At 44.6% G+C, this 27,632-nt stretch overlaps 1 protein-coding gene across 4 annotated transcripts; it reads left to right on the top strand.

Annotated features, from left to right (window-relative positions):
- On the top strand, positions 1 to 26,265 carry ZNF180 (zinc finger protein 180). Of its 4 annotated transcripts, XM_081215380.1 has the most exons (6): positions 1 to 350; positions 897 to 1,454; positions 3,260 to 3,349; positions 16,513 to 16,587; positions 21,255 to 21,381; positions 22,527 to 26,265. In XM_081215380.1, the coding sequence occupies exons 2-6, from the start codon at positions 1,293 to 1,295 to the stop codon at positions 24,269 to 24,271; spliced, it is 2,199 nt and encodes a 732-aa protein (XP_081071506.1). In that variant the 5' UTR covers positions 1 to 350; positions 897 to 1,292; the 3' UTR covers positions 24,272 to 26,265. The 4 variants fall into 4 exon arrangements, with proteins under 4 accessions (XP_081071506.1, XP_081071508.1, XP_081071507.1 ...); XM_081215382.1 differs by lacking the exon at positions 897 to 1,454; XM_081215381.1 differs by lacking the exon at positions 16,513 to 16,587.
- Positions 26,266 to 27,632: the final 1,367 nt, after the last annotated feature.

Here is a 27,632-nt window from a genome sequence, read left to right as displayed (position 1 = left end):
TCCCTGAGGAGCTGGAACCCCGCCCAGTCACCGCCCGCGCCGCCGAGCCTTCTGGGAATTGTAGTCCAGGCTCGCCGAGTCCAAACGTACTTCCGGGTTCGGCCAGAAGCGCAGCCATTGTCCCGCGCGCGGATGTTTTTTGTCTCCGTGCACCTCGGCCCTTCGGAGGTTAAGCCGAGTGGCCCTGCGGACGCTGACTAGGGGAGGGGACAGAAGTAGCTTAACCGGAGTCTGTCGTGTGCAGAATCGGGGCAGAGAGTTGCTTAACCGAGCTCGTCTTCCCGTAGAGCCGTGCTGGTCACTGAGGCTGGGACAGGCCCTGCCTGGCCCTCGACCCGGTGGACGCCCAGGTTGGTGAGGGGCGGGGCAGCGCCGGTGTCTCGTGCGCGCATGCGCAGGGTCTAGGCGGGCCGCTGGGATGGCGAGTGTGGGTGGGCGATCTGGGACCTGCGTGGGCGGTGCTTCAGCTTCGGGTCACAGAAGTTGGTGGTGATTGATACTAGGGCCGCTGCAGATCACGGGACTGTGCTCTGCGCACGTGTGCGGGTACCTGGTCGGGTGTTGCTCTTAGGATGCTCTGGGGATGCCCAGGTTGGTGGAAGACAGGCTGTATGCGCGGGTGTGGGGGAAGATCCTGAGAACCCTGCCTCTCCCTCATCCGAGGCTGGAGGAGCTGAGAACGACTGGGTTGATGAAGTGCCCATTTGCAGATTCTGGTTCTCGGAGGAGAGGGGCTCTGTCATTATTCCTATACTCTTGAGCAGGTGTTTGAGCAGGAAACACGAGATGGGAGGTGAGATTCTGGGTAGTTGACTTTAGGACCCTGGAGCAGACACCACTCTTTTTGCAGACCTGGGGGCGCCTTGGGTAGTGGACAGACTAAGTGGGAGTTGCAGTTTCTTGTTTTAGGAGAGGCAGCGCTACTTCAGCGACCCCCCCGCCGTGAGACTGGCTGATGGACTGCAGACTCCTAGGTTGACGGAGAGACCAGAGCCTAGAGGCAGGTTCTAAGCAGAGGGCTTCCTACACATGTTGGAGATGTCTGAATGGAAAGCAGGAACCTGGACCAGTGATCCTGGGACCCACGTAGGAGAGTGCAGAGTCCTAGGACATTCAAGTTTGGTGAAGACACTGGGTGGCAGGTACAGATTCGGAGCCCAGGAATGACAAGCTGCAACCGCTGCCATCAGATTGACAGCTGTTTGGGAAGGAAGTAGGATGCTGCCAGCATGATTTTGAAGTTAGGTGTTCCCAGGACCTTTGCTTGGGCTGCCTAGCTTGCAGGCGTGAGAATGCTCCAGGTGGTAGAGGAACAGAGTCTGGGCTTCAGATTTGGACCTGGAAGGGGCTGGATGCTAGGTGGCACCCAGGGGTTGACATTTGGGTTGGAGGAAGCAAAAGGACCTGGTTCCCACAGGAGCTGCTCTGTCGTGAGTTTGAGAACCCCCAGGCTGGTGAGTGCCCAGGTCGTAGGCCTGATTCTGGAGTTCTCTGTTCCAGTTACTGTTTGGGTGTTCTGAAGTTATGGCGGTAAGCAGGCAGTGAGGCTGGGGACCTGAGAACCCTCACAGGGGCTGGTGGGTACTTGAGGCATCCCCGGGAGGTTGAGGAACAGATTGGGAAATGCAGCTTCTCGTCTCAGGAGCGGGAACTTGCACAGTGCCCCAGGCTGGCCGAGGGCCCAGGTCCTGGATGCAGATTCTGGGTGTGAGCCTGCTCTGCGTGCGTGGGTATGCCAGCAGGAGGAGGGAACCTCGATGGGTGGCCCCTGTGCGGTGGCTGCTGAGTAGAGGCCTGAGGGCTCCAGTTTGGAGCTTTGGGTTCTGAACTTGGGAGGGCCAAGGCCGCGCTCTGCACACGCACTGGCATTTGGGCAGAATGGGCACATGGGCAGTCCTAGGACCCTGGTACTGCCTGAGGATGTCCAGGTGGGTGGCGGGAGTAGCTGCAGTTACTGGGCTGCAGAGGGGTAGGGCTGTGCCAGGTGCCCTCTGTGCACATGAGCAGGTACTTGGGTGAGAAAGGAGGAGCTGGAGGTGGGTATTAGAGGGCGCTGGGGTCTTTGTGCCCCTGGCGCCCCGCTCACAGCCTGATGATGCCCAGGTTGGTGGAGAGACATGATCTCCCTGAGCTGCAGCTGCCCAGGAAGATGTTTGGGAGGAATCTGGGCAGGTGCGGCTCAAGCAGGGGCCTGGGGAGGTTGGTGGGGGAAGCAGTTTGGGTGCGGGTTCAGGGTACAGCTGTATTGTGAACTCACGCTATACTGTTTGAGTGAGAATCCAGTGGGGCTGAGGGGTGGGTAAGAGGGAGAGATGGGGCAGGGATGGCGTGCGGAGGGGGGGATTTGCCAGGGCCTGTTCTAGTCTCCGACCCAGAAACATCGAGTTGGTACAAAGACAACTGAGGTCCACATTCTGGGACCAGGAGGGGCTGGCAGGTGCTGGTGTTTGTCGGGCAGCCCCCGGTCCCACGTCGGCTTTGTTTCCGACTCAGGCCTGAGGACACCCAAGTTGGTGGAGGGGCCAGATCAGAATTACACATTCGGGGCCCAGGAAGATTTGGGGTGGGGGAGAATCTGGACTGGTGCTCTTCTGGTAGGAGCCCGCCCACCCTAGAATGGTTGACGGACCAGGTCCTGGGTGCAGCTGAGCTCTGTGCTTACACTTGGCTGTTTGAGCAGGAAGTGAGAGGCAATCCACCGGACAGGTGCTGGAGGGTCAGGCTTGTCAGTGGATCCTGGGAGAGGCGGGGCTACATCATGAACTTCATGCAATTAGTCACGCATGGAATTTGAGCCATCAAGCCCAGAGCCCTGCTGTTTGCCTTAGGAGGAAGTGCTGATTTTGGGCTGCAGATTCAGGTTGGGGGTAGCGGGTGCACACCAGGGGGTCCTTGATGTGTTGGGTGTTGTAGGGGTCCCAGGATCCAGTGGGATAGGGAGGGACTGATTCGTGCTGCAGGTTTTGGTGATGGACGGAAGGCCACACTTGGACATGTGTTGGGCTTCCAGGTAGGTGGTCCAGAGGCCCCAGACAGTGGAGGAGCTGCAGGCTAGAGCTGCAGAGCCTTGGCCTGGGAGAGGAACTGAGGGATTCTAGGTGCAAGCACAGCTATTCAGGCAGGAATCTATCTGGGCAGGAGCCTCTAGAAGCACAGTTGCCATGGGTACTGCATCCCGGAAGCAGAGACTAATCCAGGGAGGGGGGAGCCACAGTGGACCTGCACGAAGATGCTGTGCTCAGGGCTTCTCCCTTTGCAGCTCAGGACCTCAGGCCCCTGCCCGTGCCTGGAGGAGAGCATGGAAGGGCGGGATGAGAAGCCCCCGGGACCCCTGAAGGCCAGCGCGCAGGTGAGTAGAGCTTCCCTTCCCTTGGGAGACCCAGAGCTTGTCCCCACCCATGCCCCACAGCCTGATCCCCTGGGTTTGGGACACTGTCCAGCTCTCTTTGCAGTGTTTTGGGGGCTTCTGGTCCCTCCCGATCAGCAGGCTTCTAACACACACTATACATTTTATGGGGCTCCCTGCATTTCCTCACCCTCTTAACCCAAATAACTCTTTCTGGAAGGAATTTGGCATCCTGTATCCAAAGCCGTTAGGGTAGTGTTTATCCTACCCGGCCAGCGACTCACAGCTTTGCTTGAGAATAAGCAATTGGAAAGAATGTTTGAGAATGTGCAATGCAAGAGGAGAGTTAAATGAGTTCTAGTAAAAGACCATGAAATGGAATTCACTGTAGCTATTGTTAGAAAAAGATATTTATGATCTATGTTAAGTAAATAGCATTTTGAAATGATTAAAAAAAGGATGTAGTTTGCATGTGCATAGAAAATACGTTACAATATATCGGTTAACAAAGATTATCTGTAAGTTACGTTCCCAGTGACTTTATGTTTTTATTTACTTATCTATACTTTGGTACTTCTATACAACACATTTTAAGGTTAGGAAATTAATGATTTAAAGCATTTTCTTTGAGAACATTTCATTTCTTAAAGATGTTTCATTAGAATTTCACCTTTCCCTTCCTGGACAGTTCAATCCTGAAGCTGTTAGGTGGGGCAGAGCTAGGTAGGCGTCTGCAGTTGAGGGGGGGCTGCCTGCTGTGGGGCGGCACAGCCTCATCAGGGTGACGAGGGCATCCTCACCCAGTGGGGTGAGGTAAGTGTCCACACGGAGGAGGAAGTGCTGGTTTGGGGTGACAGGGTCAGCGCAGGTGAGAAGAGCATCCAGAGAGGGGATGCCCCGGTGTGGGCAGCCCAAGTGCAGTGAGGGTGTCCACGCAAGGGGTGGTCCAGCTTAGGGTGTCCGAGCCAGAGCCGGGTGAGACGGGCACCCGTGTTGGAGGTGGGGTGCATCCTGTTGTGGCGTTTCACAGCCTGAGCAGGTTGAGGGCATCTGCATGTGAGGGTGACTCGACGTGGAGTATCAGCTCAGGCGAGGGCATCCACACGGAGTCCAAGGCCAAGTGACTCGAGAGTGAGTCCCTGAGAAGAGGCCACCTGGCCTGCAGAGTCAGAGCCCAGGCAGGGTGACGAGGGCCCCTTGGCAGAGGCCGGCCCCGTGTGGGGCGGCAGAGCCCAGGTGGGCCGAGGAGAACTGTGTAGGAGAGGCAGTGGCGGTGGAAGTGGGAGATTAGTTACTTATAGGGGGGTCAGTCAGATAAACAAATCAAATAAGGGTCATGGTGAAACCGCTAGGTGGCGTTTTGCTGGGGCTTCTTGGAGCTCCAGTTCTTTATGTCTCAGCGCAGAAAGAATTCAGCAGGAGGCAAAGTAAGAGATGAGGAGTGATTAGAACAGGACGCTTGTGAGGCTTACAGGTGGGCAGGCAAGAGGGTGCCGTGCCCGCCAAATTTAGTGGGCTACAGTTTTATAATCAGAGGAAAAGTGGGGAGGGGGAAAAGCCCACCTTATTCCTCATTCTTTTCTTTTTTTTTTTTTCTGTACGCGGGCCTCTCACTGTTGTGTCCTCTCCTGTTGCGGAGCACAGGCTCCGGACGCGCAGGCTCAGTGGCCATGGCTCACGGGCCCCGCCGCTCCACGGCATGTGGGATCTTCCCAGACCGGGGCACGAACCCGTGTCCCCTGCATCGGCAGGCGGACTGTCAACCACTGCGCCACCAGGGAAGCCCCATCTTCCTCACTCTTGAGTAGACCTTCCTCCATGTCGGGCAGGGGAGTTTTCTTGTCCCTACGTGGTCAGGCCGGGACTGTTATGGCGCAGTAGAAATGAGCAAAAAAGGCAGTACATATGCTAAAAATAGTAAATCATCTCAGGTTTTAGTATAATGCCACCTTTTCCTCATTTTTTTGTTTTTAGTGCACACAGAGGAGCATGTCCTAGGAATCATTAACTTACTGAGCTCACTGGGCAGGCCGTGGGTCTCATGCCACCATTGTTTTATTGTTTGGGGGCATGTCTCATGCTTCTGTTGCGTGGTTTTGTTGCTAAGCGAGCCCGCTTGGTTTTGTGGTTAAGCAAACCTGTTTTCTTGAGTGATCATCAACTTACAGGGGTCTCCCATACTTCCTTCTTTACTTACAATCCCCTAGTGGCATTAACTATTTAATTACCTACTTTGTCCCTTTACTCTGTCCCTGTCAATCAATGGGAGGCAGGGTTCTTGCCGTCAGCTGTGGAAAGAGAGGACTTTGGAATGAACTTGGTGGTGATCAGTGGAATTGGAGGTATTGGGGTGGCTCCTGGTTTTCAGTATATGTAGATGTAGAAATACATACAGATGTTGTGTGCCTCTGTGTGTGTGTGTGTGTACACACAGTTATACACATATATATTCCCTGTCTCTGTCCACTGTGAGGGCCTGAGAGCAGTGACATTTTCATACCAGTGTGTACCCCTAATGCCCAGATCTCAACTTCTAAATATGCCGCAGGTTTTATGAGTTTACTGTTAATGGATATTTAGTGTTCAGTTTTTGGCTGTTATAGACAGCACTGCTATAAATGGTTTTGCTTATATAAATGATTCCTTGTACACGTACACAAGAGTTTCAGAGAGAGAAGTTAGGCAAATATAAGTGTACATACATTTGCATTCACATCTTTATCAAAAAACAGGTAAAATGAGTTTTGATGCGACCATTGGTACTGTACTTTAAGCGAGTAACTTCAAGTGTTTTCTGGGAGAATGGTCCTTTCACCATCTTCTATGTTATACAACTGAATTAGCAATCTACTCATTATGATTTTTACTTTCATCAAATATTTATTGATGGGCTAACCAATGTAAGGCCCTGTGTGAGGTGCTGGGGAGAAAGATGCCTTAGTTCTCACAGATGGAAAGGCTACCTAGATAGAAAAAGCAAAAACATTTTCCTTCTTGGATTAGTTATCTCTGGTTGCATCTCTCAAACTTAGCAGCTTAAAGCAACCAACATTTTTTATCTCACACAGTATCTGAGGGTCGGGAATCTGGGAGCAGCTTATCGGGATGTTTCTGGCACTCGGGCTCCCTGATGAGGCTTCACTAGGTTGTTGGCTGCGGCTGCTGCCTTTGGAAGGCTTGCCTGGGTAGGGGGTCCACTGGCAAGCTCACTCATGTGGCTGTTGGCGGGAGGCCTCAGTCCCACACCACGTAGACCTCTCCCGAGGGGCTGCTCACAACACAGCAGCTGCTTTCTCCCAGAGCAAATGATCTGAGAGAGATGAGAGAGAGAGAGAGGAAGGGGGGAGGGGGTGCGGAAGCTTGCACGCTTAATTGCACACAGCCAAGATGGAAACCACCGTGTCTTTCATCGTTTGATCTCAGAATGACACACCATCACTTCCTCTGTAGTCTGCTGGTCGCACAGACCCACCCTGGTACCAGGTGGGCAAGGACTACATAAGGCTGTGAATACCAGGAGGCGCGGTGGTCACTGGGGGCCACCTCGGAGGCTGGCTTCCACACTTCTCAACTCTGAACGGCCTCTAGTTCATTTTAATCGTTATCAGAAGACGCACGGGTGCTTTGGGCCTGGAGATGGTAAGCAGGGCCCTGACAGGGAGAGACAACCAGGGAGCCCAAGTCTTGGCTTTGAATGAGGGACACTCAAGAAGAGACTGTATTGGGACATCACCTGAGAGGTTTCAGTGACTTACATACCTGGAAGTAACTCGGCCTTGAGGCGACTCTGAACCCTGCCTGCCTTCAGGGTCCTGCCAGGGTGGTGGCGGAGCCTCGCCCGTTCCCTGCCAGTTTCAACATCAGAGTCGGGCAGGTTGTTGATCAGTTGGTGACCCCTTGCTGGAGGGTCTGTTCTGTCCATTTGAGGAAAGTTGAGAATTTTTCATAGTTAATGGTGTGGGATGGGAGAGAGAATTTTCTTGTGCATGAGAACTAGCGAGACCCTCCCGTCAGGAGGATCTCTGAGAAAATCAGGCAGGGGAACCTTCAGCTTTTGGTTTGAGTAGGGGTTGCTATTACTCCCTCTCAAATTAGTAATTAAGAAACTCTGTGCCCTCCAAATGGACCCTGTACATCACTTCCCTTGAGCTGAAATGTGAACTCTGCCCTACATCTCCTGTGGGCATAAGAGAAATTAACACACCAAGGAGAAATTAACACACCAAGAAATTAACACACCAAGGAGAAATTAACACACCATGAGTTAATATCCTGAACCTCCTCACAGATGTAGGAGTTTCCCAAATACAAAGCTTGGAGAATTGAGTTCAGTAATCATTCTGTGATTTGACTGGAGGCTTTGTTTTTTTCCCCCAAGAACCACCCCGCGCCCCCTGAGTTAGGTGTGTTTGGTCAACTCTTGTTTACAGGAGAGCGAGTAGCAAATAGTCCTAGGACTGATTTGAGCAAGGGTTCACTGTGAAGGGGACAGGCCACTCCATGAGGGCTGTGCTTGTCTCTCTTCCTCGGCCCTGGGTCACACATGGTTCCACTCATGTCGCAGAGAGAACGGTTGTTATCTTTTGCCTGTAACTCTTCTCCACATGGAAGTCAACAGGCTACTTCCTATTCCAATTCTGTAAAGTACACAAAGAAAAAGGAAGCCGTTTCTTCATTACATGGAGAGGTGATTGTTGAACAAAAGGGATACTTTTTAAAATGCTCCAGAAAGACATTATGCTAAGTGAAATAAGCCAGACACAGAAAGGCAAATACTGCATGATCTCACTTACCTGTGGAACCTAAAAGAGTCCAACTCGTAGAAGCAGAGAGTACAGTGGTGGTTGCCAGGCAGTGGGGGAAATGGGAAGATGTTGGTTAGATGTTGCAAAGGGTCAGTTACGTGGGATGAGTAAGTCCTGGGGAATCTAATGTACAGCATGGTGACTAAAGTTAACAATATTGTATTGTGTCCTCGAAATTTGCTGAGAGTTGATCTTAAGTGTTCTGACCATATAAAAAAATCGTAACTATGTATAATTTTTATTTGTCAGGTATACTTCAATAAAGTTGTAGAATAAAATAAATTGTAAATAGTGAAAAAGAATAAAAATAAAAATGCTCCAGAGCACACAGGAGTGGGGGTAAAGGCTTTTCATTCCAGTTATATATCCAAAACTGTGTGCTTATCTCTAGCCTTATCACATTCAGACAACTCACATTGTGCTCCTGGTCAGTACTGAGGAGAATACAAAGGTGGAAAATATACAGTTCTTTACAGTTTAGGATTCATGACCCAGGTATATAGACATGGAATTAATTCGAGGAGAATGATTTTACTGGTACAGTTAGGGTCCAATAAAAACAGCTAAGAGGGCTTCCCTGGTGGCGCAGTGGTTGAGAGTCCGCCTGCTGATGCAGGGGACACGGGTTCGTGCCCCGGTCCGGGAAGGTCCCACATGCCGCAGAGCGGCTGGGCCCGTGAGCCATGGCCGCTGAGCCTGCGCGTCCAGAGCCTGTGCTCCGCAACGGGAGAGGCTGCAACAGTGAGAGGCCTGCGTACCGCAAAAAAAAAAAAAACCAGCTAAGAAGCTAAGGGAAGAAGAGACAAGACTTTGTGCTATCTGGGAATGCTTCATGGAAGAGGTGGCATTTGCTCTGGAGCATGAATGATCAGATTTTGAGTGATGGGGCCATGGAAAGGGGAGGAGTTCACATCAGGCAATCAGTGTTTGGACCCTCTGTGGAGAACTCCATGGACTAAAGTGAGTTTACGAAACTTTATTACCATTTATTTCTGTGTGGGTAAAACTGACGTCACTCCCTTCTTCAAAAGAGTTTAGATAATCGTGTGAGATAGTCTGTGTTGAAGTACTCTGTGTGTTGTTAAACACACTAGCGAATGATAGGTATTACCTGAAGGAAACTGCAGGAGCTAAGATGTAAATACAGGAGACATTCCTAAAATGGTTGGTAATCCGAAGTGGATAGAAGGAGAGAGAGAGAGAGAGAGAGAGAGAGTGTGTGTGTGTGTGTGTGTGTGTGTATGTGTTCACATACTCTTGAGACAACACGGTGGTTTTGTTTTGTTTCTTTGGCCGCGCTGTGCAGCATGCAGGATCCTAGTTCCCCGACTAGGGATCGAACCCAGGCCTCCTGCAGTGGGAGCGTTGGAGTCTTAACCACTGGATTGCCAGGGAAGTCCCGACAACATGGTTTTTGAGCATTTAGTTTGAGAGAGTAAGTTGGAGGTAGGTTCTGGAGGCTGATGCTTTGAATTTTCTGAGAAGAAAGGCGCCCAACAGAGGTTTCTTCTAACCAGAGGAGGGACTTGAACTCAGCAAAGACTTGGTGCCTTTGGGGACCAAAGGACAATGTGAAGGCTCAGGTAGCACATTCCGTGTGGTTGTTTTACTGTCAACACACGTTTATGAAGTGGCTACTATGTGTCAGTACAGTCGGTCCTCCATATCCTAGGGTTCTGCAGATTCAACCAACTCAGGATCAAAAAAAATTTTTTTTAATTCCAGAAAGTTCCAAAAAACAAAACTTGAATTTGTTGCTTGCCTGGCAACTATTTCCATCACATTCGCATGGCATTTACATAGCAGTGACATTGAATAGGGGTATTATAAGCAATCTAGGAGATGATTTAAAGTAGACAGGAGGATATATGTTGGTTATTTGCAAGTACTGCACCATTTTTTTTTTTTTTTTTGCGGTACATGGGCCTCTCACTGTTGTGGCCTCTCCCGTTGTGGAACACAGGCTCCGGACGCGCAGGCTAAGCAGCCATGGCTCACGGGCCCAGCCGCTCTGCGGCATGTGGGATCTTCCCAGACCAGGGCACAAACCCGTGTCCCCTGCATCGGCAGGCGGACTCTCAACCACTGCGCCACCAGGGAAGCCCACTGCGCCACTTTTATATAAGGGACTTGAGCATCAGTGGATTTCGGTATCAGTGGGGGTCCTGGAACCACCCCCCCCGAGGACACTGAGTGATGACTGTGCTGATTGAAGCACAATGAAACCATGGTAAATAGGAGAGAGGAGAGCTCAGCTCTTACGGAGCCCACTCTAGTGGAAGTTGGATTTTTTTAAAAAGGTATAAATATATGTGTGATGCAAAGAAATGAAAGCGAAGTAGCGGAATTGACTGCTGGGCTGGTGGCAGGGAAGGACATTTGGTGCAGAGATGACCGTGAGCAGAAGTGATCTCCCTTTTGTTTTCCTTGTGAAAACTTTTAAATCAAAAGATGTTGAAAACAGTTTTGATTAAAGAGAAGGTGCATCCATATTCCCCAAGTAAAATTGTTTTAGCAGTTGTGGCAGATAAGGAGCATTTTGGGGTTTTGTCTTTACTAGTACCTCCTGAGTTAGAAACATGAAGTTTTTCAGTTCTTGGCATTGTTTCTTAACTGGTCTTAAATGTTAAAAACAAACAAAAACCGTGAAAGATGATGTAATAATTTAAAATACAGTCCAGTGTTTCTAGGTTTTCCTTTCTTGAGAAACTTCTCATTTCCCAGGTAGTTTTAGATTATAGGATGAGTTAACTTCTGGCCCTTAAGTTGTTAGAATTCAACGTCTGCCACTTTTGTAGCAAGAAAAGACACCTTTGGTGGTGTCACACATTTAGAATGCGATTTCTCTTAGTAGCCGAGTTTCCATGATACTTGAGTCTGTTAGCAGTTTGGGGTCAAAACTTGTGGCTCCTTGGGGCTATCTTTAATTTTGTTGTTGTTATTTTAGCCTTGTGAGTTAGATTTGTATGTTTTTGTTCCTTGGCCTTTGGAGCTATTTTGTAATGCCCAGGCAGCCATTTTAAGGCAGTTTAACCATCCTGGCATTTGTACTCAACAGTAATGCAGGCAGTTAGCGGTTAAGCTTTCACATTGGGCCACCTTTACAATGCGACAACTCCAGTTCATTAAATACTCAGCGCTACCCTCAGTACCTGCCCAGGAATTATAGAGAGGTGTTTTTAGGCTTGGAGAAATCCTTTTCTGACTTTAAGCCAGCCACTTTTCATGACCCTTCCCAATGCAATGGTGAAATTTTATCTAGGTTGATAAGGGAGGGAAATTGGCACACCTGTGAAAAGTACAGTAGTTTATCTCCTTTTAGTTTATGATTGAGACTGAATGATAACTGAGTTATAATCAAGAATCAACAGTAAAATCATCCCTTGGTATCTGAGAGGGATTGGTTCCAGGAGTCCCCATGTATACCAACATCCTCAGATGCTCAAGTCCCGTAGTTGGCCCTCCACATCTGTGGTTACACATTCACGGATTCAACCAACCAAGGGTTGGGTAGTACTGTTCGTACTTATTGAAAGAAATTCACATATAAGTGGACCCGGGCAGTTCAAACCCATGTTGTTCATGGGTCAACTGTACTTATTTCTCAGTGTTTGAAGATTTAAGAAGGAACAAAGTGTACAGGCATACGCTGGAGATACTGCAGGTTCGGTTCCAGACCACCGCAGTAAAGTGAATATCGAAATAAAGCGAGTCATGTGAATTTTTTGGTTTCTCAGTGCGTATAAAAGTTACGTTCACGCTATACTGTTGTCTCTTAAGTGTGCCAGAGCGTTATGTCTAAAAAATGTACATACCTTAATTTAAAAATACCTGTTGCTAAAAAATGCTAACCATCATCGGAGCCTTCAACACGTCACACTCTTGTTGCTGCTGGAGGGTTCTGCCTCACTGCTGGTGGCTGCTGACTGATCAGGGTGGTGGGCGCTGAAGGTTCGGGGAGCTGTGGCAATTTCTTAAAATAAGACAACGATGAGGTTTGCCTCATCCATTGACTCTTTCTTTCTCGAACAGTATTTCCATAGCATGGAGTGCTGCTGAGTAGCATTTACCCACAGTAGAACTTCCTTCAGAATTGGAGTCAATTCTCTCGAACCCCCGCTGCTGCTTCATGAACTACGTTTATGTCATATTCTAAATCCTTTGTTGTCATTTCAGCAATCTTCTCAGCATCTTCACCGGGAGTAGATTCCCACTCAGGAAACCACTTCCTCTGCTCATCCGTAAGAAACAACTCCTCATTCATTAACGTTTTTCCATGAGATGGCAGCCATGCAGCACATCTTCCGGCTCCACTTCTAACTCTAGTTCTCTTGCTGTTTTCACTTCATCTGCGGTTACGTCTTCCACTGAAATCTTGAACCCCTCAGAGTCATCCATGACGGTTAGAATCAGCTTCATCCAAACTCTTGTTAATTAGCAGGAACTCCTGTTAACATTAACTCCTGTTAATGTTGGTATTTTGACCTCTTCCCATGAATCACGGATGTTCTTAATGGCATCTGGAATGGTGAACCCTTCCCAGGAGGTTTTCAACTGACTTTCTCCAGATCCACCAGAGGAATCACTATCTATGGCAGCTATAACCTTATGAAATGCATTTCTCAAATAATAAGACTTGCCAGTTGAAATGATTCCTTGCTTCATGGGCTGCAGAAGCAGGCATCAAAACATTCATCTCATTGTACATCTCCATCAGAGCTCTCAGGTGAGCAGTAAATTTTTTTTTTTTTTTTTTTTTTTGCGGTACGCGGGCCTCTCACTGCCGTGGCCTCTCCCGTTGCGGAGCACAGGCTCCGGACGCGCAGGCTCAGCGGCCATGGCTCACGGGCCCAGCCGCTCTGCGGCATGTGGGATCCTCCCAGACCGGGGCACGAACCCGTGTCCCCTGCATCGGCAGGCGGACTCTCAACCACTGCGCCACCAGGGAAGCCCAGCAGTAATATTTTGAAAAGAATCTTTTCTTCTGAGCAATAGGTCTCAACAGCGGGCTTAAAATATTTGGTAAACCATGTTGTAAACAGATGTGCTGTCATCCAAGCTTTGTTCTACCATTTATAGAGCACAAATAGAGTAGATTTAACATAATTCTTAAGGGCCCTACAATTTTCAGAGTGGTAAATGAGCATTGGCTTTAACTTAGTCACCAGCTGCCTTAGCCCCTAACCAGAGACTCAGTCTGCCCTTTGAGGCTTTGAAGCCAGGCATTGACTTCTCCTCTCTAGCTGTGAAAGTCCTAGATGGCATCTTCTTCCAACCTAAGGCTGTTTTGTTTACATTGAAAATCTGTTGTTTAGTGTAGCCTCCTTCGTGAATTACTTAGCTAGATCTTCTGGGTAACTTGCTGCAGCTTCTCCATCAGCACTTGCTGCTTCACTTTGCACTTTTATGTTATGGAGGTGGCTTCTTTCCTTAAACCTCAGGAACCAACCTCTGCTGGCTTCAAACTTTTCTTCTGCAGCTTCTTCACCTCTCTCAGCCTTCACAGAATTCAAGAGAGTTAGGGCCTTGCTCTGGAGGAGGCTTTGGCTTAAGGGAATGTTGTGGTTGGTTTGATCTTCTGTCCAGTTCACTTACACTTTCTCCATATCAGCAATAAAACTTTCTCTTTCTTGTCATTCGCGTGTTCACTGGAGTAGCACTTTTCATTTCCTTCAAGAACTTTTCCTTTGCATTCACACCTTGGCTGACTGTTTGGCGCAAGAGGCCTAGTTTTCAGCCTGTCTCAACTTTCGACATGCCTTTCTCACTAAGCTTAATCCTTTCTAGCTTTTGATTTAAAGTGAGAGATGTATGACTCTTCCTTTCACTTGACCACTTAGAGGCCATTGTAGGGTTATTAACTGGCCTAATTAAATATTGTTGTGTCTCAGGGAATAAGGAGTCCTGAGGAGAGGGAGAGAGATGGAGGAAGGGCTGGTCAGTGGAGCAGTCAGAATATACACAACATTTATGGGTTAAATTTGCCCTCTTATTTGGACACAGTTTGTGACACCTCAAAACAATTACAATAGTAACATCAAAGTTCACTGATCACAGATCACCATGACAAATATAATAATAATGCAGAAGTTTGAAATATTTTGAGAATTAGCAAACTGTGACACATAGACATGAAGTGGGCAAATGCTATTGGGAACATGGCACCAATAGACTTGCTTGATGTAGGGTTGCCACAAACCTTCAATTTGTAAAATGCATATCTGTGAAGAGCAGTAAAGTGCAATAAAATGAGGTATGCTGGGGGAATTCCCTGGCAGTCCAGTGGTTAGGACTGTACCTTCACTGCTGAGGGCGTGGGTTCAATCCCTGGTTGGGGAACTAAGATCCTGCAAGCCGTGGCGAGGCCAAAAAAAAAAAAAAAAAAGTACGCCTGTCCTTGAACAGAGTGTCATTTGACAGGATGAGTCATTGTACTCGGTAGTAAAAACTTTGGGAAGCCACAAAGGAATTATCTTGTTTCAGAGTGATTTTTTCAAGAGGGAAACATTTTTTGCTGTTTGGTAAATACTGAATTAAGGAAAAGAAATGTCATTAAAAAATGGATACCACGTTGAAACACAGACTGTGAACCTGCACCTAAATTCTGCTTTTCCAAAATATAACTGCTTTTAATGCTTTTGAGACTGTCCTTCTGGACTTTTCTGGGCATGTTTATATTTTATAAAAATTTATTCATGGTCTATATACGGTTCTTAATTATTTCACTCCACAATATATTATAGACATCTTTCTGTCCTTTATATGCATCAATCCATGCAAATCTATCTTTTCTTCTCTTGGCTGCTAAATAATATTCAGTTATCTGGATGAAGCATAATTTATTTAACCAGGCACTTACTGATGGACACTTAATCCCCCCTCCCATTTTTGCTATGATAATGTAACTCTTTAATGAGATTTCTTGTACATACATCTAAGTGTTCTTTCTTTACTTCTTTCTCTTTTTCTTCCTTTTCTTTCTCTCTTTCCTTCCTTCCTTCCCTCCTTCCTTCCTTCCTTCCACATGGCTTGGAGGATTTTAGTTCCCTGACCCAGGATTGAACCTGGGCCAGGGCAGTGAAAGCGCTGGGTCCTAACCACTGGACCGCCAGGGAAGTCCCTAAGTGTACTTTCTGTCATTTCCTAAGGAAATACTATCAAGAGATAGTATTATCTCTGGGATAATACATTTTTAAAATATTGCCATTAAAAAAACAAAAATAAAAGCAAAGAGTGTATGTAAAAATGGATGAAATCTGCGTAAAGTTGGTACCTGAGTTAAAAATGTTGAACTGATATCAGTTTCCTGGTTTTGACAATGCACTGTGGTTATGTGTGATAGTGTCATTGGGAGAAACGGGGTGAAGGGTACACAGGAACTCTCTCTGTTCTGTTTTTGTAAATTCTTGTGAGTCTTAAACTATTTCAAAATAAAATGTTATTTTAAGAAATATATTGCCAATCCAGGGAGGTTGTATCAAGTTAAACTTCCACTAGGAGTATATGAAACTCTTGACCCGTGGACCACCAGGGCAGGAGTCATTAGCAACAGGCCGAAGAAACAGTCCATGTGGTTGGGATATTGGTTACATACAGGGGTTTGAGCAGATAAGTAAATATAAATAGGATAATGGGACCCAGAGAAGGAAGGTACAAATATAGAAAGTGGGAAGGCTGGAATAAAATGTGTTGTTGAATTGTAATTGGAATTATTGGTGTGAATTAAATGGTCTCTAATGTATAGAGGTGTCATAGAAATAGAGATGTGATTTTATCTGATTGAAAGAGATGAGCATCTTTTTGTATATTCACTGGCCATTTTATTTCTTCATAGTTGAGTTGCACGTGCATTTTCCTTTGTCTGTTTGTCTTTCTTTCTGATTTGGAGGAAATCTTAACAGCATAGATTCTTACTGGTGGTGCCTTTATCGGTGGTACTTTTTGCCAAACATTTTATGAAGTTAATTTGTTGATCTTTGTCTTTATCATTCTTTGGTCTTGCTGTATTATGTGTTATTTCCTTACAGTTCCGTGATCCAGGAATTCAGGCAGGGCCCAGCTGGACAGTTCTTCTGCATCGTGTCTGGGGTCACTCAGCTCTGTTCAGCTGGTAGCTGGGCTGGTCTGGAAGATGCACAAAGACATCATGCTGTTTCTGATGCCTCTTGCTCTTCCAGATGTCCCCTCTCTCTCCCCACATGCTCACCTTGAGCTTACCAGTGGGAAGGAGCAGAAGTTTGGTAGGTGGGATGTGTTAAAACAGATGGCCTGTCAGATCCTAGCCAACTCACAGTGGGAGTTTTGAGCCATGACTTAGCTCCCTGATTATTTTCCTTTTTCTCATCTGCTTTGCCTTCTCAGGACTGTCTCCTTCCTCAGGAGATTATCGTCAAGGTCGAGAGAGACGATGCTGGGTCACTGGCCGTTGCATCCCAGGTGAGTTGGACAGGGCGTCTCTCTTCACCTCGAGAAATGTACATGGCTGGTGGGTGGCAGAAGCCACATTGAAGTGAGCTGGGAAGTGAGTAGAAAATGGGGAAATAGAGATAAGAGTGGGCAACTTTTTACAAAAAGTTGGTTATCTATAAAAGATTGAAGAGAGTGATAACTGCAAGGAAATCTGAGGTTGAGGGTTGTTGTCTTTTATCCCCTAAAGTTTTGAAAGGATTTGGCTTGGTTTAAATGGTTGCAGGAAAGAGTAAGTGAAGGAAAAGAAGTTAACGGTCAGGAGAGAGCGGAGATAAAACTATAAAGCAGAACTCACAGATACAGAGAACAAACTAGTGGTTACCAGTGTAGGGGGGTGCAGTAGAGGGGTTGGGGGAGTGAGAGATTCAAAGTATTGGGAGTAAGATAGGCTCAAGGATGTATTCTACAATGCAGGGAATAGAGCCAATATGTTGTAATAACTGTAAATGGAAAGTAACCTTTCAAAATTGTACAAAAATTTAAAAAAATAATTAAAAAAGAAGACAAAAGCGATAAAGCAGAATTCTTGATTAGTGCCAGGGGAATTAATTCAGAGCATATGTGAATGCATTGACTCTATTAGAGGAAGAAGGGCTCATATAAGAAAAATGAGGTTGAGGGAATTATCTGAAGGCTTGTGTTTTTCTCTGTGAACAGTCAGGTGAAATTATCTATTGAGCATGTGGGTGGGACTTAGAATGGAGAGATGTTTGACTAGAGAAGGCTTAAAATAGTAATTTGGATTATGAGAGACAGGCTGCTCCAGGAGGTATAATAGGGTTGCTGGTCAGTCTGAAAAGCTCATTCTGAGATAGTGACTGTTTTTAAAATTAATTTATTTAAATGTTTATTGGCCGTGCCACACAGCTTGTGGGATCTTAGTTCCCCAACCAGGGATTGAACCCGGGGCCTCGGCAGTGAGAGCGCAGAGGGATTCCCGATAGTGACTGTTAATAATACTCTATCCAGCTGCTTTTGTGGGTTTTCTTTCCCTGTGGTGTTCCATAACCTACTTCCCATGGAGAGCAGATTTGACATTCAGATTTGTTTAGTTTTTGTAGCCAGGCTATATTCAGTGGAAGCCACATAGGTCAGGGTAATATGTGAAAGAGAATTTTTGAATATATCAAATAGAAAGATTAAGGTGAGTGATACACAGGCTCTCACCTGAATAATGAAGATGGGAAAGATAAAAGAGGATGCTAAACAGAAAGGAAAAGACTACAGACTGGAGGATAGTGATAGTAGATATTTTAGTAAAGGCCCCAAACCAGCAGAGAATGAGAGGAGTAAAGGGAGTGATTAAGCAAGTAAAGTGGAGAATTCTGATGTCATAATGAAAGAGTGAGCGCTTCTGGGTGTGTGACTTGAGAGGTGGAGTACTTTATGGTGATTTCAAGATATGCGGTCTCACACTAAGAGTGAGGGGCTGGGAGTTGGGCTGGCCATATGAGTTGATGACTGAGAACATAGTCTGTGATGTTAGGGAAACTTGAGGTTGCGTCCCAGTCACTAACCTTTGGCCTATGTGTTAATTTCTCTGACCTTCTAGCTCTTCATCTGAAAAATGATGCCGCTAATGGTATTCTATCATAAGGGGCCTTGTGAGAATTAAGTGAGTGATAATTTATGCAACATGCTTAGCACACTGCCTGACACCACACAGTAAGTGCTTCATGAAAGTCAGTTATTTTTATATTATTACCAGAGAACTCTACATGTGGATGCTATAGACTGTGCAAGACAAGACAGTACAAGTTCTTGAATTAGTGGATAAATCCTAGGTATTATAAATCTTCAGTGGTTGGGGGCATGGGTGGTGTTCAAGAAGTTGGTACAACAAAGCTCCAAGAAGTGAGGTAAATGGCATGAGTTTCAGGGTAACTGGGAGCACACACACCCTCCTCCCCCTCTGATGCTGAGACTCCTGGGATGGGAGAGCACGACCACCCTGAGCCTGTGAGGACTGCAGAGGAGGGAGTCCTCAGGGGGGAAGTGTAGGTTTCTATTAACACAGGGATGTAGAGAGAATATTTGGTGAAGATGTAGGATTTCGTTTTTTTTTTGTTGTTGTTGTGCTGGGTCTTTGTTGCTGCATGTGGGCTTTCTGTAGTTGCGGTGTGCGGGCTTCTCATTGAGGTGGCTTCTATTGTTGTGGAGCATGGGCTCTAGGTGCGCGGGCTTCAGTAGTTGCAGCGCGTGGGCCCTAGAGTGTGCGGGCTTCAGCGCGTGAGCTCAGTAGTTGTGGCTCGTGGGCTCTAGAGAGCAGGCTCAGTAGTTGTGGCACACGGGCTTAGTTGCTCCACAGCATGTGGGATCTTCCTGGACCAGGGCTCGAACCCATGTCCCCTGCATTGGCAGGCGGATTCTTAACCACTGTGCCACCAGGGAAGTTCCGGATTTTATTATAGAAGAAGAGTTCCCAAGGGCACAGTTGAAGGGTTTGGGAAGAAATTTTGAGGACTGGGGAGTAGGGGACAGGTGAGAGGAAGACTAGAATAAGAGGGATAGAAGTCCAGAAACAGCCAGTATCCACACGCTGAAGGACCTTTTCAAATGGGTACGTGATGGGCCTTGTGAGATTCAGGTGAGAGGAGAGGATTTCCATCAGAATTTGAACCAGGATTATTTTGATATATTACAGAGTCTACTGATATACTATTGATTCACTTACTGAAATAATTTACCAAATATATAATTAGTCTATACTATACACCAACACTATACTAAGCTCTGGAGTTACTGCCCTCATGGATTACAGCCTAGTGACAAAGATGACCATTATGCAAGTGATAAGAAAGTGTGATGAGTCTTACGATAGAAATTCCTGGAGCTTTGAGAACATAAAGCCTGGGGTGCAGTAGGGGGTGCTAATCTAGTCTAGTATTATTTATTTAACATTTGAAGAAGTTTGATATTAAAGGGACCTACATTAAACAGTGAAGGGGAGTGTTTATTAAAAGGAAGCATGGACTGGAGGTTGAAAAACAGTACGTATAGATCCATGTTCAACACGGGGCAGTTTGCAAGTGATATTTCTTTTTCTTTTTTTTTAAGTATTAGATCAATGTTTTATTAAGATCTTAAAAAAAATATGACCTGAAAGAATAACACATATATTTGTAGGTTCTTCTGGGTGAACTTTCTATTTCTTCAAACTGCTGCTTAAAAATATTTACATAATTGTTATTACCTATAAACAACATTGTGGTTCTGATTATTTTCTTTGACTCAGTTCATCCTTGTAAGATCTTCAATCCTGAAGAAATGGCACAAAACGAATAATGAGAAATAACAAATGATATTTCTGAATCCCATTTTGGGATAACTGTGAAAACCTTTGAGATTTTAGTGAAATTTATGGGCCACGACTTAGAAAAAGGTACAGCAGCATTTTGCATGGAGTTTCTTGGGATTCAGGGACTTTGTGTCCTATGCATGAACCACAGCTTAAGAACACCCCATCTATTTAAAAAGCCTTGGCAAGTGGCATTTGACTTCTGTGGTTTTTGCTGTCTTCGGGTAAGGACAGATCACCTCCAGCACTTTTTTGGAACAAAATTCCTGCCCAAAAGTCTTAGAAGGAGGTTCTTTCCTGCTTAGAGGAGGCAGTCCAAGAGACCCCTTTTACATGGCAGTAATGACAAGTCCTATGATGCAGCTCATAGTGTGGACAAGATAGAAATGTTTTCTGAAGACTTAAGAGTCCAGGATAAAGGTTTCATTGGCTGTCACTTATTTTTTGAGGCTTCTCAAACCTAATCATCCTGATAATAATTCCCAGCCTTTGTTTTTTTTAGTAAACTCTGGTAATGGCTTTTCATATATCATTACAATTAATTCACTCAACAGCACAATGAATTGGTATCATTAAGCCTAATAAATAGAAATGGAATGAACTCACCATTAATAGACAGATGATCAGATTAGATACATTTAAAAAAAAATTCAGACATAGGCTCTTAATAGATGAGAAAACCCACGTCTCTTTTCCATATCCAGTGCTCTAAACCTGTACATACTGCCTTTCATTAAGGCCCACATTTCATTTTCTGTCTCAGGCATCAGTAAAGCCTGTGTGTCAAATCTGGCCCATCACCTGTTTTTTGAAAATAAAGTTTTATTGTAATACAGCCACATCCATTTGTTCATATATTTTCTGTGGCTGCTTTCTTGCTATAGCAGCAGAGCTGAGTAGTTGTAATAGATAGAGACTGTATGGCTTGCCAAGCCTAAAATATTTGCTCTCTGACCATTGAGAGAAAAAGTTTGCTGACCCTGTTCTGTTAGTTTCTTGGGAATTTGGAGGGAATTCCTAAGTAGGAATTCTATATTCACCAATGCAAAAATCAGAATAAGCATTTTCTTTAAGGTCAACAAGAGAGAAAACAGTTTACGTCAGTTCTTAGCTAGTGTTCCTCTTTGGGGTTATATAAATAGGTCCAGCATCCAAAACCCAAAGGGGCTCACCTAGAAGGTACCTGTATCCCTTGACTAGAATCCTTTGAATGTTGATCATTTCAGGACAATTTCCAGGCCATCAGGTTTTCTTTCTTCCACCTGTCAAACCTTTCCTCTGTGAACATTGGAAGGAAATGATACCCAACTGAGCAGGAATGTGTGTCCTGTTTTAGGAAGGAGTGAACTTCCATAGAGTGACTGTGGACTTCACTCAGGAGGAAGAAGGCACTTTGAACCCTGCCCAGAGGACCCTGGACAGAGATGTGATCCTGGAAAACCACAGGCACCTCGCCTCTTGGGGTAAGAGTACAGTCCCCTTTAATGAAGTCTATGTATTGAAATGATTTCTCATTTCCATTGATCAAGAGCTAGGGAATTCAGAGGCCAGAATGATTTTGGCCACACATAGATTGCATTTGTGCTTTTTATTCCCCAGTGAAGATTTAGTTTTAATTTGTAGGGTAGCAAAGGTACAGATTCTTGGGTTTGAGCTCATGCAGTCTTCTTGGCTCCTAAAGGCCAAGGACTGGGACCAAATTCTGCAGTGATTTTCTTTTGTCCCCAGCCCAAATACCCAAAGTCCTGTATCTTTCCCTATCAGCTTTTCAAACCAGATGCAGTCTCCTAGTTGGAACAAGGAGATAAGTATATAAAAAGAGTCTCTCAACATGCATATCCAGGTGAGAAACAGACATTTGGAGTCATTACAGGTATAGAAGATTTGTTTGAAAAATCCCCATAGGGCATGCTGCATATTTCTCCATCTCCCACTCCTGGTGGACTATATACATCACCACTTTTTCCAAGTGTACTTTATATTGCCTGGCCTAATAGCCACCAAGGCTTCTGTTTATGAGCTAATCTTCATCCTCTCTCACTAGGAACTAAAGGAATTCATGGGGCCATATTAGCCCCTAAGGCATTTAGGGAACCTGGGATAACAGTGCCCCCGTTATTTTTTCCTGGTTCACGAAGTAGTTTGACCTTGTCTTACTAACACAGACTGTGCTAGCAAGTTTCATGCCTCCAGAAATTCCTAGAAATGTAGACACTAATTTCTATTTCAGTGAACATATATCTAGCAATAAAGAAGGTAGAAAGGACCCTCTATTTTTTTGCTAAGGATTGCAAAATTGTTTTGCAATTCTATAGATTCTGCATAGGGGATCTTATTTTGGAATATGGAGATATTTGACATCTAAAGTCTTTTTATTCAGCGACACTAAGATTGAAATAGTTTCATATTAATGCCTTGTTACGCTATTGGACTATGGTAGTTCTCTGCTTACTGCTTCATCCCATCCTTTTGCTTTCTCAATTCATGTTATAGGTCCACAGCTGAAAACAAATCCACATATAATTGCATACTTTCTTGTCAGCTTTTACTCCCCTATTCCAGCTCTAACATTTTTTTGGCTAGGGTGTTTTATTTTGCTTCCTTCCAGACTCGGCAACTGCACTTGGAAGAAGAGAATCAACATCAAAGCAGAGCATTTTTGGTGATGAACCATCCCACAGAGTGAAGATAGAAAGGTTGACAAGAGATGATCCTTGGTTATCTTCATGTGAAGAAGTTCAGGATTGTAAGGAGCTTTTGGAGAAGCAACAGGAAAAACAAGAGAGACTTTTGAAGGAAGTGACATTCACTCACAGAAAAGCTGTTTGTCGTGAGAGAGCCTGCAAAAGTGATGACCTTGAGGAGAAGCATGGTCCGAATTCCAGTCTTCTTTCACCACAGATGATACCCATTAGAAACCATTTTCATAAACATGCTTCACATGTTAAAAAATTGCATTATAATTCTATGGTAAACACTCATCAGATGATTAATGATAGTGAGAAACTCTGTGAAAATAAAGAATGTGGAAACCTCCCCCAGAGCATTCATTTTATTCAGTTTACAAAAACTCAAACAGAAGATAAATCCTATGGATTTAGTGACAGTGTTCAACATTTTAGCCATGACAAACCCCTAAATCTACATGAGAAAATACATGCACAAGGAAGATCCTTTGATTTTAAGGAAGGTGGGCAAGTTTTGAACCACAGCATATCCCATAATGAGCAACAGAGAATCCCTGTTGAAGAGAGTCAGTATAAATGTAATAAAACTTCCCAGAGTTCATCCCTTGCTCAAACCATGAGAAATCATTCTGAAGAGAAACCCTTTGAATGTAATCAGTGTGGGAAATCCTTCAGCTGGAGCTCTCATCTTGTTGCACATCAGAGAACTCACACAGGGGAGAAACCTTATGAATGTAACGAATGTGGGAAATCATTCAGCCGCAGCTCTCACCTCGTTTCCCATCAGAGAACTCATACTGGAGAGAAACCTTATAGATGTAATCAGTGTGGGAAATCCTTTAGCCAGAGTTATGTCCTTGTCGTGCATCAGAGAACTCATACTGGAGAGAAGCCTTATGAATGCAGTCAGTGTGGAAAGTCATTCAGGCAGAGCTACAAACTTATTGCACATCAAAGAACTCATACTGGAGAGAAGCCCTACGAATGTAATCAATGTGGGAAATCATTTATCCAGAGCTATAAGCTTATTGCCCATCAAAGAATTCATACTGGAGAAAAGCCCTATGAATGCAATCAATGTGGAAAATCCTTTAGTCAAAGTTACAAACTTGTTGCGCATCAGAGGAGTCACACAGGAGAAAAACCCTTTGAATGTAATCAGTGTGGAAAATCCTTCAGCTGGAGTTCTCAACTGGTTGCACACCAAAGAACTCATACTGGAGAGAAACCCTACGAATGTAATGAGTGTGGGAAATCTTTCAACCGCAGTTCTCACCTTGTTATGCATCAGAGAACTCATACTGGAGAAAAACCCTATGAATGTAATCAGTGTGGGAAGTCCTTCAGCCAGAGTTATGTTCTTGTTGTACATCAGAGAACTCATACTGGAGAAAAGCCCTATGAGTGCAGTCAGTGTGGGAAATCCTTCAGACAGAGTTCATGCCTTACTCAACATCAGAGAACTCATACTGGAGAGAAACCCTATGAATGTAATCAATGTGGAAAAACATTCAGCTTGAGTGCTCGACTTATTGTACATCAAAGAACTCATACTGGAGAGAAACCCTTTACATGTAATCAGTGTGGGAAAGCTTTCATTAATAGTTCTAAACTTATTAGGCATCAGGCAACTCATATTGAAGAGAAACCCTATGAATGTAACTAGTTTGGAAATCTTTCAGCCAGAGTATATTCCTCCCTCCTTCCCTACTTCTCTCCCTCCCTCCCTCCTTCCCTTCCGCCCCTCATTTCCTCCTTCCCTCTTTCCATTCCTCCAGGATTACATGTATTGGAAAGAACTACCATGAAAACAATGTGTGTGGAAAAAGCTTTCAGTTAGCTCTCTGTTATTGTGTATCTGGAAATTTGTTCTGGGGAAGAAATAGAGAAAAGCTATCACATATTTTACTTAGCAGTTCCATGTTAAAAAATCAAACTTGGCCCTTATAATACATTCCCACAAAAGTAATAACATTGGCACTTTTCCTTGCAGAAAGCACTTCGACCTGACTTTGAGAGAATTACCATTAAACAGGCAATATGCTGTGGAGTGATTGCCAGCGAGGTGGACCTCTTTTCCAATAAAGAATAAATGAGAATGCTAATACCGGTGGGCTTGTTGTTGAGAAGGTTGGAAAATTGCTGTAGTTATTAGAACTTAGACTGGAAAACGGCATTTCAGTGTATCATTTTCCAACATGATTTCCCTAACAGCTACTTAGTAATCAGTTTCATACAGCACTTTCTCTTATATGTGAAGATTTTGTAAAAATTAGGGAAATGGCTGTGATATGAACTGAAAAATGCAGTGCAAGAGTATAGAACATTCATTTCTAGAACCATCATGATAAGATATTTGTGTTTGGATCAGGATCTAAAGGGATTCTAGGTGTATCTGTTTTAATTTTAGGTTTGTGCCTGGTTTTTTTGAGTGTATGCTTTTTTATAATTCTAATAAGTGATATGAGTAATAGTCAAAAAAATACAAACATTTCCATCTCTTTGACCATTTAGGAAAGACCTGACAGATAGCAAAGATGCCTCAGGGTTCTGAGAGTTCCATTTGGATTAGCATGAACTCCTTAGGACTTAGATTCCCAGGAATGTTCCTCATTGAGAATAAAATATTTCCCTGGGAATGTGGAACTGGAAATTTAAGCCAGAGGGACTGAGAATGCATGGGCAGTATGGAGGGCATATGGGCTTTTTTTTTTTTTAACCCATATATCAAAAGCAGTATAAAGGAGCTCTATTCTTAAGGTGGTTTTTGTTGTTGTTGTTGTTCCCTCATGTAGTATTGTCTTTTTTTCCTCTGGGATATGTTCCCTAATGTGAAAATCCTCTGAGTGGGAAGGTACTGCCCTGGCTAAGTGCTTGCCATCTAAATTAAGCACACAAGAATGCTTTTAGTGAGGTAATATTTGTAGCTTCTCATTGGTTTTTTAGATTTGGTTCACAAGTCTTTCTGGCCTTTGCCCCTATATCATGAATTCTAATCCTATGGATTGTCATGGACTTGAAACCTCTGATCCCAGCGAGTTATTGAAAAGTAGGCTGAGAGTTGAACTGAGAGACCAGAGAATAGAGGTAAATTCCCTGGAGAAAAAAAATAAACAGCTAAAGTGATATCTAATAGGGGTTACTCTTAGTAAATTCTGTCCCCAGGATATGACCCTAAGTGGATTCATCTTTATGAGGGTTAAGCCAGAGAGTACAACATACCTCGAAGTGACTGAAGTTCTGGGGGAATGGTTGTTGATGGCTGGAAAACTGGCTGCCCACCCCAGGAGAATCTTCAGTCAGTCCATGAATGCGCAGATAGAGGAAGAGAAGGGGTTCTCCATGCACTGTCTTTGGCGGAGGACATAAAATTGTGAAAATGCTAATTTGGTAGTGGGACATGCTTAGGCTTCTTTTCCCCAAAATTATAGATAAAACCAATACCAGTGTTAGGTACAAGTGGATGCTTTTCACTGGGCATGTTGAATCTTACTTTGAACACAGGAGACAGGATTGTACAAATGAGCTTAAAGCCAACTGGGCTAAAAAGGAGGCCTGTGAAGATTTCAAGTTTGGGAAGGGATTTATCTCAAAGTAATCTTTTTAGTATTAAAAATATTTCATTGAAAATGAAATTGATAAAACTGCAATTTGAAGTGAGTATGTGTGGGATTGTGTGTTTCTTGGCCAGGTTGAATATGAGTCATCTGTGTGCACTAAGTCATAAGTATTACATCAGTTCCTAGGTGGTGAATTATGGTTGCCAAGTGTTTTGAAGTAAGGTAGATCCACTAAATAAACATGTTAACTTCATTATTTGCTCAGTAATTTCCCTTGTAGGAAAGGTATTCTTTTAAAAAATGGTCGGTCAATAATGAAGAGAAGTTAAAGTGACAGTGTGCTAAAAATACATAATTAAACCTCTGAACCTAAAATTTAGGTTTAAAAGGGGGAATCAGTAACTTGATTTTAATGACATATGTATGACACATATATAACCACATATGTCCCCTGCATAAAAATTTTTGTTTAAAATTCACAAAGTAAAATTGTACTTTGCCATAGCAAAATGTATAGAGATTTGACAGGCCAAGTTTCTTTCACCATACTCCAGTAAAATTAGAAATAAGTGAAAAGTGACCAAAGCGTTTTAAAATACATGGATGTTAAGGAATACTCTCTCTCCTAGAACTAATTTTTTAAAACATTTTTATAGTTTTATCGAGATATAATTGACATAAGTTTAACGTGTACAGCATAATGACTTGACTTACAAGTATTGTGAAATGGGGGCTTCCCTGGCCGTCCAGTGGTTAGGACTCCACACTGTCACTGCCGGGGCTGCGGGTTCAATCCCTTGGTCAGGGATTAAGATCCCACAAGCGCAGCCAAAAAGTATATATATATTGTGAAATGATTACCACAATGAGTTAACATCCATCATCTCATATAGATACTAGAAAAAGAAAAAAGTGGGGTTTTTTTTCCTTGTGGAGAGAACTCTTAGAATTTGCTCTCTTAGCAGCTTTCAAATGTACCATTCAGCAGCATTAACTGTAGTCATCATGTTTCCTCCCACACTCCTGCTTAGTCTTCAGTACTTTTGTACTTTGTCCACCTTATTTTGTGGTTTGATGTTTCAGTTTACTCCTAGGCCTGACAAAGATAAACGTGCTTTTACTGTTTTTGTTTGTTTTTGTTGTTTTTATAAATCTATTTATTTGTTTATTTATTTATTTTTGGCTGCGTTGGGTCTTCGTTGCTGCACGTGGACTTTCTCTAGTTGCGGCGAGCCGGAGCTACTCTTCGTTGCAGTGCGCGGGCTTCTTATTGCGGTGGCTTCTCTTGTGGAGCATGGGCTCTAGGTGCGTCGGCTTCAGTAGTTGTGGCATGTGGGCTCCAGTAGCTGTGGCTCACAGGCTCTAGAGCGCAGGCTCAGTAGTTGTGGCACAAGGGCTTAGTTGCTTTGTGGCACGTGGGATCTTCCCAGACCAGGGCTCGAACCTGTGTCCCCTGCATTGGCGGAT

The sequence above is a fragment of the Mesoplodon bidens genome, assembly GCF_964165515.1.
Source record: "Mesoplodon bidens genome assembly, chromosome: 18".
In the NCBI taxonomy this organism is placed as follows: domain Eukaryota; kingdom Metazoa; phylum Chordata; class Mammalia; order Artiodactyla; family Ziphiidae; genus Mesoplodon; species Mesoplodon bidens.
This window is presented reverse-complemented; position numbering and strand designations above follow the sequence as displayed.

Excerpts from the sequence above, each read along its gene's own strand:
- ZNF180 (XM_081215380.1), top strand. The coding sequence starts at position 1,293 with ATGCTCCAGGTGGTAGAGGAACAGAGTCTGGGCTTCAGATTTGGACCT. Across the intron at positions 3,350-16,512 it reads CCCTGAAGGCCAGCGCGCAG|GACTGTCTCCTTCCTCAGGA; the intron begins GTGAGTAGAGCT and ends TTGCCTTCTCAG. Across the intron at positions 21,382-22,526 it reads CAGGCACCTCGCCTCTTGGG|ACTCGGCAACTGCACTTGGA; the intron begins GTAAGAGTACAG and ends GCTTCCTTCCAG.